The sequence below is a fragment of the Natator depressus genome, chromosome 11 (assembly GCF_965152275.1).
Source record: "Natator depressus isolate rNatDep1 chromosome 11, rNatDep2.hap1, whole genome shotgun sequence".
In the NCBI taxonomy this organism is placed as follows: domain Eukaryota; kingdom Metazoa; phylum Chordata; order Testudines; family Cheloniidae; genus Natator; species Natator depressus.
Window position 1 is genome coordinate 55,721,625 of NC_134244.1, and position 16,136 is coordinate 55,737,760.

Below are 16,136 nucleotides of genomic sequence, written 5' to 3' on the forward strand. Positions count from 1 at the left end.
TCAGTTTGTTTCATACACCCATTGAGGCGTCATAACCTAGATTGTAAACTCACTGGGGAAGAGGCTGTATAGCTGTCTAGCACCTAGTCAATGGGCCCTTGATCGCTGACTGGTACTCCTAGGCACTACTGCAATAAAAATAACAGTAATTACTTGTCCTGGATGAGAGGTCAAAATATTTTTTCAAGACTGCTTTAAAATAGTTCTAATGCTAACACATTACCAAACTGAATACCCACCCATTTTCTCCTTGTGCACTTAATGTGCAATCCTTCCTCCTCAGAATGATATAAGATAATGTATATACAACTGAAATATGGAGACTGAAAATCTCTTCCAGAATTTTGGCTTGCAAAACATACAGAAGAGAACTCCCTGGATATGGATAAGCACACCAAAATCACTAAGGTAGTCCCCAGACTTCACACAAAGCACTACTATGAAATAGAGAACTAGAAGAACATTTTGAGCATCAATGTAAAAATGAACACATAAGGTGCCACGGGACTCTTTGCCGCTTTCACAGATCCAGACTAACACAGCTACCCTTCTGACATTAAGCAATATTCTGACAGTCGCTCACAGAGTCGTTACATTCGTCTAGTGTCGAGCAGTTTGCAAATTTATTAGAATAAGCCTCTTATTCTGATGTATCATAATTTATTTAAACTGAGATCTGAATAAAACTATTGCACTACAACAAATATAAGTATCACATTTAGAAATCAAACAACAAACAAGCAATGTGGGTTTTTTTAACGCAGGACTTCTTAGGAAAGGCAGTTTATGAAGCTGAGATACTCTTGATATTATAATAAAGTGTATGGGCAGACCCCTTTAATTCAAAATTACTCAACAGAAGGCACCATCAACATTTTAATGGTATACTTTTAAAACAAAAACAAACCAAAAAAAAAAAAACTTACCTGTGTAAATACCACCTTGGGAAACTTAAAAATTAAAATTGTTTTCAAATTGAATTTGCCTTTCTCCATTCATGCAACTTCTTATTTTGGTGGTAATATCTATGAAAAATAGGGAAATTCATCTTACCTCAGCCCAAAATTTCCTTTCTTCTAGGGGAAAAGTCCACAGATCCAGTACAATTGGTCTTATTCCTGCTTGTAGCTTCTTGAGCTCAGTAACCAGACTTGTCAATCAGTGAGGCTGGGAGTGGCCACACTCCCAAAGACCCAGTCAGCTAACCAGTCCAAGATACTTCCAAAGCTGTTTTGTAGAGCTACGTCCTTTAAAGTTTAATTCACAGGTTAATTAAAAAAAATTAAAATGATACAAACATTTCATGCTGCAGAGCAACGTGAAAATCCACCCCAAATACACTGTTCCCACAAAATTCCACCCCAAGGAAATATATGTTTTGTCCACATAAAGAAAATGGAGGAGAGTGAGACACTAAGCCTCCCTCAGAATCATAATCCTTGTGCACAGTGGGTTGTGCAGAGTGGGTTGGATCTGTGGACTTTTCTGCTAGAAGAAAAGAAATTTTTGGATGAAGAAAGAAATTTTCCTATTCTTCTTTATAGGGAAAGTCCGCAGATCCATTACAATGGGATGTCCAAAAGACGTGTATAACCAGGGAAGGAAAACAAAGAATGAATAAGGAGAGAGCGCTCTCAGTTTTTTAAATATATTCCAGGGTGAACATACAATGCAGACCCCTCCATCCAATGGGAGAGGCTGAGGAGGTCTGCAAAACTTTAAATTTGCAAAACTTAGCGAAGGTGTGAAAAAACACATGACAAGGTAGCCACTGTACATCTGTATTTGTATGTTGTATGTATGAATCTTCAGGTCAGGAGGATTCCATGGCTCTGAATGAATGAGCACGTTTTCTTTCGGCCCACTTTGCGTTGACGCAATACATCCAGGCCTATAACTTACCACTATGCTATACATATAGACCAGCCCCTTTAGATGCCCTGTTTGTAAAATACCTTCTCAAGGCTAAAAGAGAAGTGTGTTATAAACATATCTGAATATCCTATTTTACCTAATACATCTCACATATTGTACATTTAGTTAGATTTAATTTTCTGGCATTGGGTGCAGAATTTTGTCCTTGGGAGCAGATTCTTCTTGCAGAGACGACATAATCAAGTGGCGTTGCCACTTGAATTGGACATGAGACCCAGAACTTCCCCTGACAATGTAGGGCCAATCCCCACTCACTCTGCTTCTTGTGGCTGTCCAGGAGTATGTTATGACACCCCCCAACCCTCCCCCCCAAAAAACAAAAAAAACCAGTCATGCTTTGGGCCATGAAAGAAAGTGAACAATTGCAGCTATTGCCTATTAATTTCTTCATCTGGAACAACACTTCAGTTTCTTTGCTGGGTTCTGGATGCAGCTAGGTCCATGGACAGGCAGGCAACTCAAGGCCATCTCTCCTCTTGAAGATGCTGTACACTCCATTCTCCTGTATTTTTCCTTTTGTTTTCTTAACTGATGCTATGATGTTTATTTCCTCTTTATATGAGGTGCTTGAGTATACAACAGATTTCTTTTTGTTTGTTTTTTAAATATGCACCCGGGAACAGAGATTAGAAGCTCACAGCCACATTGAAGATGTGGTACCACCTTGTTGATAAAAGCCATTGCTGAAGTGCTGTACAACACCACCGGTACATCTTGGCTGATCAGGACTGGACTCTTAAAACCTGATTGCTCTGCCCTTGATCCAACTGACACCATGTTGGAGGTCTCATCTTCCATTATCCTTGGATAAAATGGTTCCCTCAATAAGGTTCCCTGTTCTTGAAGCTGGCACGGATTTTCTTCACCATTCCTTTCTGACTGCAACAGGTTGTGACTTTCCAAGTACTCCTTGGCACTGGGGCAAGGGAAAACAGGAATGATGGGTACTACAACCTCAGGATATTTAGAAATTTATGGAGAAAATAACCCACATGGAGTCTCACTCTCAACAGAATGTTATTGCTAGTGACCTTCATTCTTATCCAAGACATCAGAACCATGATAGATGTGTCTGGAGAATGAGTGACATTGTGCCTTCTGAGCACTGGCTTCTGAATCCTGATCTCTGATAGAAATAAACGCCTCTGGAAGCGGATATCTATGACTACTCCCAGAAGTAATATTGACGGCATGCCATCACTTGGATGTTAGTGATATTGCCAAAAAAAATTGTTGTTCCAAAAAATCTGAACTACATAATGGCTGTTTTGCGTGCCTTTTCCAGGAACAGTAATCTGATGGATGGGACACCTTATGTGTATACGGGAACCCTTTCTGCTTGAGAAAAAACAGCATTGGCTTGCATTTTGGAAAACACCCCTAAAAAGGCAGGTAGGCCCAGGAATAAAGAGGTATAGTTGGTAACTTTGCCTGTTGCATGTCACATTGATATCTCCTCTGGGAGGGTCGCATAATAGTATGTAAATAGGCGTTCATCAGATCAATTATTGATGGAAATTGATGCTTTGGTAACAATTAAAGGTCTCCATCCTGAATTGAACCGTGGCTTTTGGAAAAAATCCACTCACGAATTTCCAGTTGAGCCTCCTGTTTGGAATTTGGGCACTAGAAAGAAGACAAAAGAAGAAGTATAAGTCGTCTTGTTCGCTGGGAGATCAATTTTGCAGCAGATGAATACGGCAGCCTTCATATGCTCACATTTCAATTGGTTGGAAGAAGGGGATGTCAGTCTTGGTTTGAAATGCTTTTAATTCTCAGATGTAAGCCAGCTCGATATCTCTGGCTAAGATTCATTCTTCTGACAGCATTAATCCAACACTTGAAATTTCCTGCTCTCTATTTGGGAAACCACTTGAAACCGAATCAGCCTGTAGTCATACTTGCTTGAAAAAATGCAGAGGGTTGTCCTGCAGTATCTCCTCCGTCTCTCATGTCACTTTGTGTATTCAATCAGCTCAGCTAGATAGACATATCTCCTATAACTCATAACTGGATCAAAGAGTGCCAAGACCCACAGTAAGTTCTGTATTTCCTTTTGAGCTACCAGAGCGCCTTACATTAGGATTATTTTACATTTTATTATTAATTTATTATTATTATTATTAAAGGAGATTTACCTGGTAGTGCCATCTATAGTCACCAAAGCACCTGTCCTCTGGATACTTAGCAGTAACAAATACCCAATTTGCCGGGGGATTGGATTTCTGGAAGAGTATACAGTACTCATAATACTCCTGAGAATGGTTTCAAATTGCTCCTCAAAAGCCGATTCTGAGGTTCTTCCCCTGAGGGTTCTAGCCTAAAGACTGAAACAGCTCTCACATAAGTGAATCTGAGGAGACTTCTCTGCACTTTCTGGGCTCTTTCTTGTCCCTTTCAGAGCCTTTACTCTGGGAAGATTTGCATTACAGTGAACCAGAAGGGGAAGAAAGTCCTTGCACCTCTTTTTTCCTCCTTTTACTAGGAAAATCAAGCCTTAGAAATTTCCTTTGTGGAGGAGTGACTCCTGTGGCCAGAATCTGCAGTATGCCTTTATCTTTCCTTCCTAGTTTGTCAGAGTCATAGGGGAGAAAGTGAGAGAAATTAACCTTGAAGTCCAGCCACTGAGTGAACCCTGGTTTATGGAGTTTGCCACCCCCTAAATGGTAGGACAAAGGGAGAGAGAGTGGCCTCTATCACCTATGATAACAGAATATCACTGAAGAGAGAGCCTGGAGGGAGAACACCACCACCTGCTGCTGTGCTTCTGAAATAAGTGCAACATTTGTAAGGTTCACTCTTTTGAGATGATTCCTTAGTAGGGTTCCTTAAACTTTACAGATTCTCCCTAAACCCCTGCTTGAGGCAAGGGCACATGGCACAGCCCTTTTGTCTCACTGGATCCTGCTGTGAACCAGGCAGTCTTACACAAGATGCCACATGACACTGCCCTTGGTCCTGGGTGGACTGATTTTAATTAGCAAGCAAAAAACCTTGTTTTAAATAATTTTAAATCATGTTTTGAATCCTAATTTAGCTATTTTCCTAAAGAAAGGCTGAGTCTCATTTGTTGGTAACCATTACAACATGTTGGTCTGCAACTAAATATAGCCTTTACACTAAATTTGGTGGTTTTTATTTTATTTTATTTTTTTGGCAAACCTGGTGGATACACTACATCCACACATATTTAAGCAATATTATCGCTTAACCTACATTTATTCAGATTCTTAACTTTCACATTTTTATTATGACTAGAAAATGGTGAATGTTGTCATTTCTTATTTACTAGATGATTAATTTTTACTTCTGATTTGTGTTAAGATCTATTTGGATGGAAATGCAAATTCAATTAAAAGCCCAAAAAAAGCACATACATTTTAAAAATAATATTACTAACTTAAATGTGCTGGATACAAAAGAAAAAACATTTTAAATGCAAACCATATTTTGATAAACTAACATTGATTAAATAAAGGAGGACTTATCTATAGTTAGGGAACTGAACTAATTTTGGCCCCTATGTCCTTCAATATTTTAGAAGTAGTAGATCTCATCCTCTCATGTCTACTTTTTGAAACAGCTTTTTCAACTCCCAGTTAGAGTCTTAACTCTGAATGAACTAGTCATTGAACTGCACTAGCTGAATAAACTGAAATGAAGAAAATATTCTCTCTGCTCCTGCAGAAGAGGCTACATGCTGTCAAAAGCCAGTTTAGCACTTCAACACAGTCTGGTTCTAGATGCATAGCCAGTGACTTCACCAATTCACTAGTTTGACTTTCTTTAAAATATGACAACAAACATGTACTACTTTACATTATATTTTATATTTAAATTATTTGAATACATTATGTAAAGGCTTAAAGTTATAATAAGATGTCCAATTCAAACAGTTTTTTTAAATAAACCTATATTTAATTGAGCTTAGAAAATCTTAAAATTTAAAAAAAAAAATTTAAATCATCAATTTTTCTACACCCTGCCTTTGACTCACTGAATCCCATATTAGGCCCTGCTGTGCTAAACAACAGCAGCCCTTTGTTTCACCGAATCCCTTAGCGAGACAAGCAGAGCTGCACATAAGCTGCATGGCATGGTCCTTTGTTTCAATGGATCCCTCAGTGTCAGGCAGACTTCCATAAAGGCTGGCTTACACCTTAAACCAGTCAAAAATAAGTGCATGGTCTCAAGTTGCAGTGGGGGAGGTTTAGGTTGGATATTAGGAAAAACTTTTTCACTAGGAGGGTGGTGAAACACTGGAATGCGTTACCTAGGGAGGTGGTGGAATCTCCTTCCTTAGATATTTTTAAGGTCAGGCTTGACAAAGCCCTGGCTGGGATGATTTAGTTGGGGATTGGTCCTGCTTTGAGCAGGGGGTTGGACTAGATGACCTCCTGAGGTCTCTTCCAACCCTGATATTCTATGATTCTATGATTCTGTTCCAGTAGCCCTTTACCGCCTGCTTGTTCCTCCATGTCTGGGCTGCTATCCCTCTCAGCCCTGCAGGACTGGCTATATTGGGATTGGTTGATTCACAGTGAGCACGGTCCCATCAGCCCCACCGGTGTGGAATGTCTGATCCACTACACGAGCAGGGTTCAATTAACCTGGCAGCTGTGGCACGGCTGACCATGATAGGGTCTGATTAGCCCAGGCACTTTTGCATTCTTTTTTGCCAACTTCTCTCTTCCTCTTATTGGCTGTGAGGTGTTCCACCAGAAATGCCTGCCCAGACATGTTACGCAGGAAGCTGCTGCAGGCAGCAACCTCAGTATAAGAAGGGAGTTTCCAGCAACCCTGCTGCAGAACCCCCCCATCACTCCTGAGGCTAAATAATAGCCCTGTAACGCTTAGAATCCTTTTTGGTTTTGTTTTCTTGTTGCTCTAAGCAGGAGGTCTGGTAAAGTCTTCCAGCAGCTGCTGGAGGCAGGTCAAACTGGCTAAATCTTCATGGATATGGCCACTCCCAGCCTGCCTGATTGACAAGTCTGGTTAATGCCCCCAAGAAGCTGCAAGCAGGAGTAAGACCCATTGTACTGGATCTGCAAACTTTCTCTGCCAAGGCCGCTATTTGTTTGCATCCTGGTTGTCAGGCAAGAACATGATGTTACTCTCACGCCCTTTAACTTCCCAGGAAGAACATATTTTTTGCTTCTGCTTCCTATGGCCTTATGATCAATCCAGAGCTTCCTTGAAGTCAGCAGAAAGACTCATTGACTTCAACGGGCTTTGGATCGGGCCCTAAAAAAAGAGTATTTGACACAGTTCAGCTCCTCCCATTTTCTTCAGATGCGTGAATATTAAGAGAAGTATTATTTATTGTCTACTCCTAGAACTATTAAATGCATTATTAATGAATTTTACAGATCCTGATAAAACAAAGTACTGTACTGGATTATTTCTTAATTTATATTTTAATTTGTACACATACTATTATCTGTCCACTCTTAACCTACAGCCATCTTCCTCCTGACCCACAATGCCAGGCCCCAATGTTCCAGCCCAGAATCCCTTGCCTTTATCCTTCCCTCCTTGCCCAACTATAGAATTCCAGAGCCTGTCCAACCATCAAGCAAGATTGGACAGTGTTTCCATCCCCACCAATGGTCACTTTGGTTATCTGAAAACTTGTCTTTTTAAAAAAAAATAGTATCGAAAGCTAAGAAAAAGTTTTTAAAAGCACAATAGATTAATTTTGGGCCCCATCAAACCTTTATTCATAGTGAAAGTCAATTTCAATTTTGTGGTATTCCCAATACTCAGAACAATAACCAATTAGAATCCTTTCATTTCTACCCAGTTAAACCATTGTGAAATCTCTCTCACTATTAAGCTATTAGAAATGTTTGAACTATAAAAAGAAACAAGACAATAAAATCTGTTTGTTCTAAGTTGGCACACTACTGTATATTGCTGGAAGTAGCTATGCCTTACTTCCTGATTTATTAGCAACAAGTTAATTTTTCTTTGCCTCAGAAACCTTAAAAAAATAAGCTATAACAAACCACACACAGGTGCTTACACACACAAATTTAAAACAGTCTAAGAAATGCAAGCATATTCATATCAGAGGTCATAAGGCTACAGAGAGATTAACTTCCTGCTATGGCAAGTCTGTGGTATATGATCACAATGAGTATACAATTAATTAGCCAAGAAAAGGTTGTTTGTGCCAGTATCGCAGATGCTGATCTGATCTTCCCTACTGACTTAATTAACAACAACGAGTTAGTTTACCCTATTGCATGCCTCTCCAATAGTCTCTGGACTGGTATTGTTAACTTCCCAAGAAAGCGCTTGATGATAGGACGACTCTTGGCAAATTTGTCTTTAATTTCAATTTCCAAGACGTCTGTTAGAAGTGCAACAAAAGAATATTTCTGAAAAAAAGAACACATTCAGTAGTGTATCATTACACCATTATTCAACATATATGTACATTTACACCACCCGTATGTGACAGGCAACCCAAAGCAATGTTTATTGATGATGACAGCTGCTTCCAGATTACAAAATGATGCTTCAATCATTAAAAACAAATGATTCTCCCTCCTCGAAGAATAAATGGCTTTTTCATTTCTATATTACTATGATGTTTCATCAAAAATGACAGTTTGGTGAGGCATCAATTTTACAGCCTACATCAACTACTTAGACTTCCACTGGCCTTCACCTTTTGGATTTCAGTACAAATCACCACCTTAAAAGAATGGCTAAAAACAGTCTGGCTGGTTGGCTAAATAATTCTCAACAGAGAACAAAACAAGAGGCTAGAGTTCAACTTAGTTACAGACATCAGCCAGACAGGTTCAAATCGCTGCACATCTGGCAGATTCATAAATCAGCAAATGAATGAGAGTCATGAATAAAAACAAAAATTCTCATCCTTGTCAATCAGGGTTGTATTTCCTGTGGCTGTTAGCCATCTGTTTGCTATAGAAATTGCAAGTTGTCATTGTGGAACCCACAGAGAAAAGGAGAGGGCCAATTCTGCACCAAGTTCAGCATATGTAATACAATCATAAGATGGTACTGTCAAAGCATTGCTACAGGGAAACGCACATCAGTTACAGCATGCGAATATAGTTTGTGGTCCAATTAATACTGCACAATACATTATCACTTTAGTAATAAGTTGCAAAAATAAGAGACCAGAGAAGAAAGGAGGAAACAAAATAGAGGAGTTTTTTATTTTTATTTTTTTACTGGCTATTACAAAGAAAGACAAGAGACTCCAACTAAAACTCTTATTTCTGAGCTTAATTGTGAGGGAAATCTGCATGACTGTGAATGATGCCAGAGTGATATCACTGGGGGAAACGCCCTCTATTTAGCCACAGAACAGCTAGACCATGAGTAGTGGCAGTGTTAACAGTGACCCTACACTGTCCTGCTTTGTTGCTAATCTACTTCAACCATATTCTCTGTTAAGATTCCCATACCCACTCTGTCCTTGACCTCTTTGTTGAGTCTGCGAAGTCAGACACCAAATGTGGTGGGGGCACATGTACACTAGAATGTAGACTCAGACCATCAATTCATTTCACAAAAACAAAACCAAACCGTGAATAGCCATCAAAAGGTTACAGGTTTTGGTTACTAAGAGGTATTCATTTTAATATTATTTCCAGTTCAGTGGGTTTTTTTTCAAACACACACTTTTGCCATTCAGCACTCAAATGCATATGAGACAGTGTCGTTTCAGTGTCCATTTTAACAACAAAACAGCCTTCCCTGTGGAAACAAATCTCAAAAGTTGCCTTTTGTCAAGCTACATATAATAATTCAAAGATCATCCCCCTAGCCTGATGACAGAGAAATCTTTGACCTTGCCAGTTGCTATGCGCTATGAGAGAGAATAATTTCTCAATTAACTGTAGTCGGAAACATTGCCCAAGCTGAGCCTGAACATGAATGTTAACTTCCTGTGCCTTTTTGTAATGATTCTTTTCACAACATATAATCCATTCTAATTAATTTATTCCTGCAATTTCAAGGAATCCACAGGGCTATTAAGCAATTCCAAAATTTGCTATCAGAAGGGGGACTGAGAAGCTCACAGCATATGATTAAAACATGTTACAGAAAACAACTGTTCCTACCCAACAAGAGGGTTCCTACAATTACTGCAATTTCCATGTCAATTTAAATAACCAGCTCATAGCATCAGACGTTGAAGACCAATACAAAAAAGAAGGAAACAATATCCTAGTGACTTATTGCACTAGCCAATTGAAGGAGTTCTTAAAAGGCATACATTACCTCTCTGTGCCAAACAGGATTAGTTGTGTTACTGATGATAGTAGACCGTTTTTCCTGACCATGATGGGCAAATGTAGGAAACGTGCTTTTCTTTCCTGGCTGAATGGACATCTTTAGGTAAGGATCAGGATTGAAGAACATCCCTTTTTTAAGCCCAACTGCTCTAATATCTTGAAAGAAAGAAGGAAAAGGAACAAAAAGATTAAAACATGAAGTTCACAAATGAGGTAGTCCTAAAATATTACCTCGGATTTCAGTTTAACACAAAATTACTCATACTATGATTAATTAGATCTAGTGAATGGAAGTTGCCTATGGCAGGAATTCACTCAGTTTTCCTGACAGAATAAACAGATGAGGTAATGAGACTAGACTGGGCTCTTGATTTACATTCCAGTCCCCAGTTATTTCTAATATAAAATACTTTGCGGACTTCTGACTCTGAGTTGCAGAATTGTTTTTTTTTTCTGTATTTAATGTATTTGCATTCAGAGAAAAAGCACCCAATCCCCACTCCTCCACATGCTGCTGGATTTTAAAAAAAAGAAAGAAAAAGAAAAGGAAGAGCCACCCATGAAATAGGATAATGAAACAATGTTTTTCAGGATTGATACACTGATGCATAAAGATCACCCTAAATATTCAGAAAGCAAGATGGTGCTCTGGGCTGGGAGGCACATGGTCTCAGCCCAGAGGAAGAAAAGCCACTCCCAAGAGAGGAGATGCGGAGTTTTCTGAGGATGTTTCTTTCTTTACACAGAGGTTTTCCCCCACAGAAACAAAGTCTGGCAGCCTTGTGCATCTGCTGTATGATGGAGGAACATACACTGATGCTCACCTGCCAGAAGAACTTTTGTTCATATCCTCAGTACTTGCTTAAATGCTGGGGCCATAAGCCTCAAATAGCCAGGGTAAGAGGGGCACTTTCAATACAATAATTGATTTTAAAATTAACTTTCAAAGTATTTTTCTTTTCCAGTTCCCTGAAGCCACAGATTTCTGGGTCCTTCTTCATGAGCTATCCTAGCATGTAGTGTGCAGTCTCCAACCTCAGTGAAGCTGGCACACACGAGGTCAGATATGCAATTTTGTATGTAGTTTTTGCACACCCAGAAAAAGGTTGCTGTACTAAAATGAGACCCTGAATTTGGATTCAACCTAAAAACCCCAACCTAACGATCAAAAGTAATCGTTGGGGGTGAGGACACTAAAAATAGTATATAGGAAATACCATAAAATACAAACTAAACCCTTTTAAGAGCAATTTCTTCATAACTGAAATGACAGAAAAAGAACACTACAGTTCTCTATCATGCACTTCTCATCTGAACCAGTTAGACACTCTCCTTCTCCAGGCAGGAGCACAGTTATGCTTGCGAAGGAAGAAGCCCTCTATGCCTCTTTGTAAATGGTTATCCACCAACCATGAAAAGCAATTCATGCATAAAGAGAGAAGAACTCATTAGCAAGCAAGAGAGACTTTAATGTTTTCCCCCACTTTTTAAAATATATCCACGGAACGTAATCTCTGTATGCATTCAGAATAATTTAAAATTAAGAACATGCAGGATCCTACAGCCTAAGGCAGATATGTTATTTCATCACGTGACCCGATTTTACATTGATATATTAATATAATAATGTACTGCATTATATCACTAATGCTTTCTGACATGCACTGTCATGGCCTATAAACAGCAATGATTAGGGAGGTTCAGCCACTCCGCTTTCTAAGTATTCCCAACTAATTTTAGAGACCTCTTTATAAAACAACCTATCCTTTCATCATCTTTAAAGGCCAGCATTTTGAAATGGGTTTATCTGAACATAGTTAATTAAAGTGCTCTTAGAAAAGATTGGAGAATGAAAAAGAGCAGGCTTTTAAAAAAAAAAAATATGAAAGGCACTTCCATAAAAGGAAGATTAAAACCTGACCTTTAAAACAAAGTCGGTAAGTCAAGATGGGAGCACAGTGAGGATTATTATTTGCAACTGTGTTTTCTATTCAATGTTTTCCCCAAATATTTGTGCTCAAGTTTTGTTCACACACTAGTCAAGGAAAATGGACTTCTCAGCCTGTAGCCAAAATTTGTTTCATGATTAAACAATGTTAGTTTCACACCAAAACAGAAGTCATAGACCTGCTTTTCCCAGTCAGTCTGCCCAAACAAGATTGTTGTTTCCATGCTCTGTTGCTAGCAGAAGTGCAAGGACAAATTTACCCTGACCATACGCCTGTTTTGACTATCCCCTGGAGACAGTGCAGGACCTAAGTTTGTCTTTTTTGGCACACTGCTTTCTTCACTGCTTTCCTCTCTTGGTAACCAGAGTGCTGATGAGCAGTAAAGGTATTTATGAATGGACAGATGCTTAGTTAGCACCACACCAGGGTCAAGCCAGTTGAAATGTTATATTTATCCATGTTCATCTCTGATGGGAGTGTTAGCAGATCAAGAATGGATCAGAGCATTGCAGCAGACAGAAGGGAAAAGGCCATTCTGAGTGAGTGAATTGATGAAGACAGCTCCTTCCCACCATTCCCATACATGTAAGTTAGGTGTTCCACTGAGCAGCTATTTTGGGAACAATAGGTGGCATTGTTGTAGCAATAAATTAAAAACCAGCAGGATCTTATTAAAGGGAAAAAGGCAAAATACCACATTTATTGTGAATACAGAAAGAATCATAGTAAGCAGTTAGTTATAGCTATAACATTCCATTCAATCTCATATTTATTCACACATTCACTCATATACACACACACACACACACACAGGTTCTGCAAGGTTGTTATCATAGTTACCAGCCTTAGAGTTGCTCATGCCAAGCCACTGGCCAGGTGGCCTGGACATGAGGAGGGAGCAGGGCCTTGTCAGATGCTCATCTGATGCTCCTGGAAGTTGGTTTGCAGAATCAGACCCCAAAGTTCTCACTTTTTAAGAGTCTATTTTTATAGGAATTTCTTCCTATGCCAGTCTATGGGAATTGCTTCATCATGCTGTTGCTGAATCAATCAGCAGATAGCACATTCCTGACGGCTCCAAGAAGTTATCTTGTTCTTTGGTTCTCCCATTCTTGAGGCTGTTGGGTGGATTCCAGTCTGCCCTCCGGGGGTCCTCTGGTTATTTCCACTTGACGCCTTCTTCAGCCGATGAACACTGGATTCTTAGGCTGGCACCTCCCTGATCATTCAGTTGTTATCCACACCAAGCATCCGTCCACATACATCCTCTATCTCTATTTTAATCACAATTGTTAATACAACAAAAGGGCGGGGAGTCTCTGGGTGCTGTTTCTGTTGTTAGAGTATTGCTTTGAGTCTCTGTGAATTGCTTTGAGAACAGATTCTGTCTTAGAATGTACTAACACAATTAGCAGCTTGCAAGTTTCACACATAGAGGGAGAGAAACAGTACCAAAACCCAAGAGACCTCTTAATTAGTAATACCCTGGAATTTAAACTATGGGGAATCAAACTCATTTGTGATTTTAATACAGAACTTCTTTAATATGATCCAACATAATCCCCCTTTTGACACTAAGATTTATAATCGTCAGTGTCACTTTCTATGTAGCCTATTCAAGAGAAGGTACTGTGAGGCAATTTGAGTTTGTGATTCCAATTCATGCCACATACACGATCCTAGTGATGTATCTTTACTACAAGGTTCTGGGGCAACAGGCAAGGTGAGGCACACCCACTTTTGAGGAGTCCATTCGGTACAACCTCTAGTGTCCAATAGCTTCCCTCCCTCCCCAGCCCACTGGCTCGAGGTCCAGGGTAGCCAGAAGGATCCCATGTGTAATATGGGGAGTGGGCTAACCTTCAATACCTTTGCCTCCAGGGACTGTTGGTGTGCAATTTTGACAACAATTTCTCCCATTAACAAGTCTGGTTTTACAATACTGGAAACATATTGAATCCATTCATATTGATAAGTGTCAAACAATGATCTCTTTCTTTTTTAACAAATGCATCAAACCTTAATATTTCCCAATATGACCCAGAACATTTTGTGTTCTAAAGTAGCTAGTGCAAGTTTCTGCATTTCAGTGCATCCCATCCATAGCTATGGCTGTGTAGTTTCCTATTTCTAATTTTTTTTTTTTTTTATGCATAAGCCATGTGGTAGTATTAAGCCATTGCCAAAGATTCCATCGGGCTTTTAGGTTACCCAGACCAATTTGGACCAAGTCTACGTTGGCATGTACTTGTTTTTGTATCAGGCTGTCCTGTAGCTGGGACAGAAAGCTTAATTTATTTTTAAGTTCCTGCAGGTCTTCAGTATTTTTTTTTTTTTAAACACACAACAGTGCTAGCAACAAGACAAAACACAAGACAAAACATAGAACACAAAACACAATTTCTATTGTGACAGTAGATTCATGGTTTTGGGTTGCTTTTCAGCTGGCATTAGCTTTTCCTGATTTTCTGAAAGACAAAAAGAACATGTTTCTACCCCTTTTGGGGTGGCAGATTATTGCTTAAAATATTTCTTTTACAAATACCCTTGCTGATTGCAGGCAAAACAGAGGAATTGCCCCCGTATTTTCCTGTTTTTGTTCTATAGGCAGGCCAGGTTTCAATGGCTTTTATCTTTTAAGGGTTATGGGGAAATTATCCCACTGTTTAGTCATTAAATCCCTGAGTTTTCCTTCTTATACAGAAGACCAAGTTTATAATGTTTTTCCTGCTGTGTTAAGCTTTAAGTTTTATTTACAGGTAATAACTGAGAAGCATCATTACCATACGACCTTAAAGGGTTTTTCCAAAAATCATACACACTATATGTTGTTACAGGGATACTTATTATCATTAAATTTATTAAAATTATCTTGTTATCCCATGTCTTTTATTTAGACAATTTGTTTGCTGACCAGGTGTGTCCTTTATCTGCAGCTCCTTTGTGCTGCTAGTTCTTTCCTTCCTTTATCATTTAGGTAATTTGCATTTTCACAGACACTTCCTGCTTTTGGATTTAAAGCCATCAGCAGCTCAGAGACTCTATCTTAAAAGGGACACAATCAACTTTCACCAGAGTTTTGATTACTTTTAACTTCTGCTTCCAAAACACACAGCAATCTGAAAAAGAAAACCCAACCTATTGTGGCTCCCTTTGGAGCCCTAATAGCATTTTAATTAAGTAGCATGGTACGTTTGCATTTCTTTTGCCCCTTCTACAATATACCCTGCGCATGTTCTGGGGCAAATGCACATTCCTTCCATAGTTTAACTTCTATAACATTATCCAGATCCATTTTTACATAAGGTGTCACTATTCCTTTTTTTTGCTTGCAGAGGTTTCATGTACCTTTATCAAAGTGACAGTCTGATTACTCAGAGCCATTTTAAGACTCAGTGTTTCTCACATTGCTTCTTTTTGTTTTGTGCACCTCACCCCTGCTGTTGCTTCAGAGAGGCACTGTTTTTTTAATTTTTTTTTCTACAACTCTCATCTGTTATTTTGTTACAAAAACAAACAAACAAACAAAAAGAATCGAGAAATTTTTTTTTTTTTTATATTCTCCTGATTTTGACTGCCCAGCTGCAGCCACAACTTAAAAACATTTTAAATTTTGTAAAGCATTGAGTTACCTTTTAAGGGTTGAATGCCAAATCCCAAAGCCAAACAGCACTAATTACCTGTGTCTAGCAAAAAGGTCTGTCAGTTTTGCAACTTTGAATTAAAGAGTCAAATGGATTTTTAGTGGCATTATTTAAAACAAAAACAAAACCAACTGGTCCTTAGAACTTTACATATTTACACACACACAGATAGATACATACACATTTTCTTTTCTTTAACATCCCTTCCACGTTGCTCTGTTTTTTTACATCTTACATTCCCTTTATACATTTGAGGCAGTTAAGTTCCAATAGAACCCCCTTATGTTCTTTTAGCAAATTTGACTAAATTGTCCAGTCAAATGATTTTA

The 16,136-nt window shown here is 38.9% G+C and overlaps 1 protein-coding gene across 2 annotated transcripts in view; it reads right to left on the reverse strand.

The window, feature by feature from the left end:
* The window catches only part of HECW2 (HECT, C2 and WW domain containing E3 ubiquitin protein ligase 2), a 256,874-nt gene that overhangs the window by 78,139 nt on the left and 162,599 nt on the right, over window positions 1-16,136 (reverse strand). For both annotated transcript variants that reach the window (XM_074967801.1, XM_074967802.1), the window contains 2 exons: window positions 10,201-10,370; window positions 8,176-8,318 (listed from right to left, as the gene is read on the reverse strand). In XM_074967801.1, the coding sequence (XP_074823902.1) occupies window positions 8,176-8,318; window positions 10,201-10,370 (313 nt within the window). The remainder of the gene's footprint in view (window positions 1-8,175; window positions 8,319-10,200; window positions 10,371-16,136) is intronic.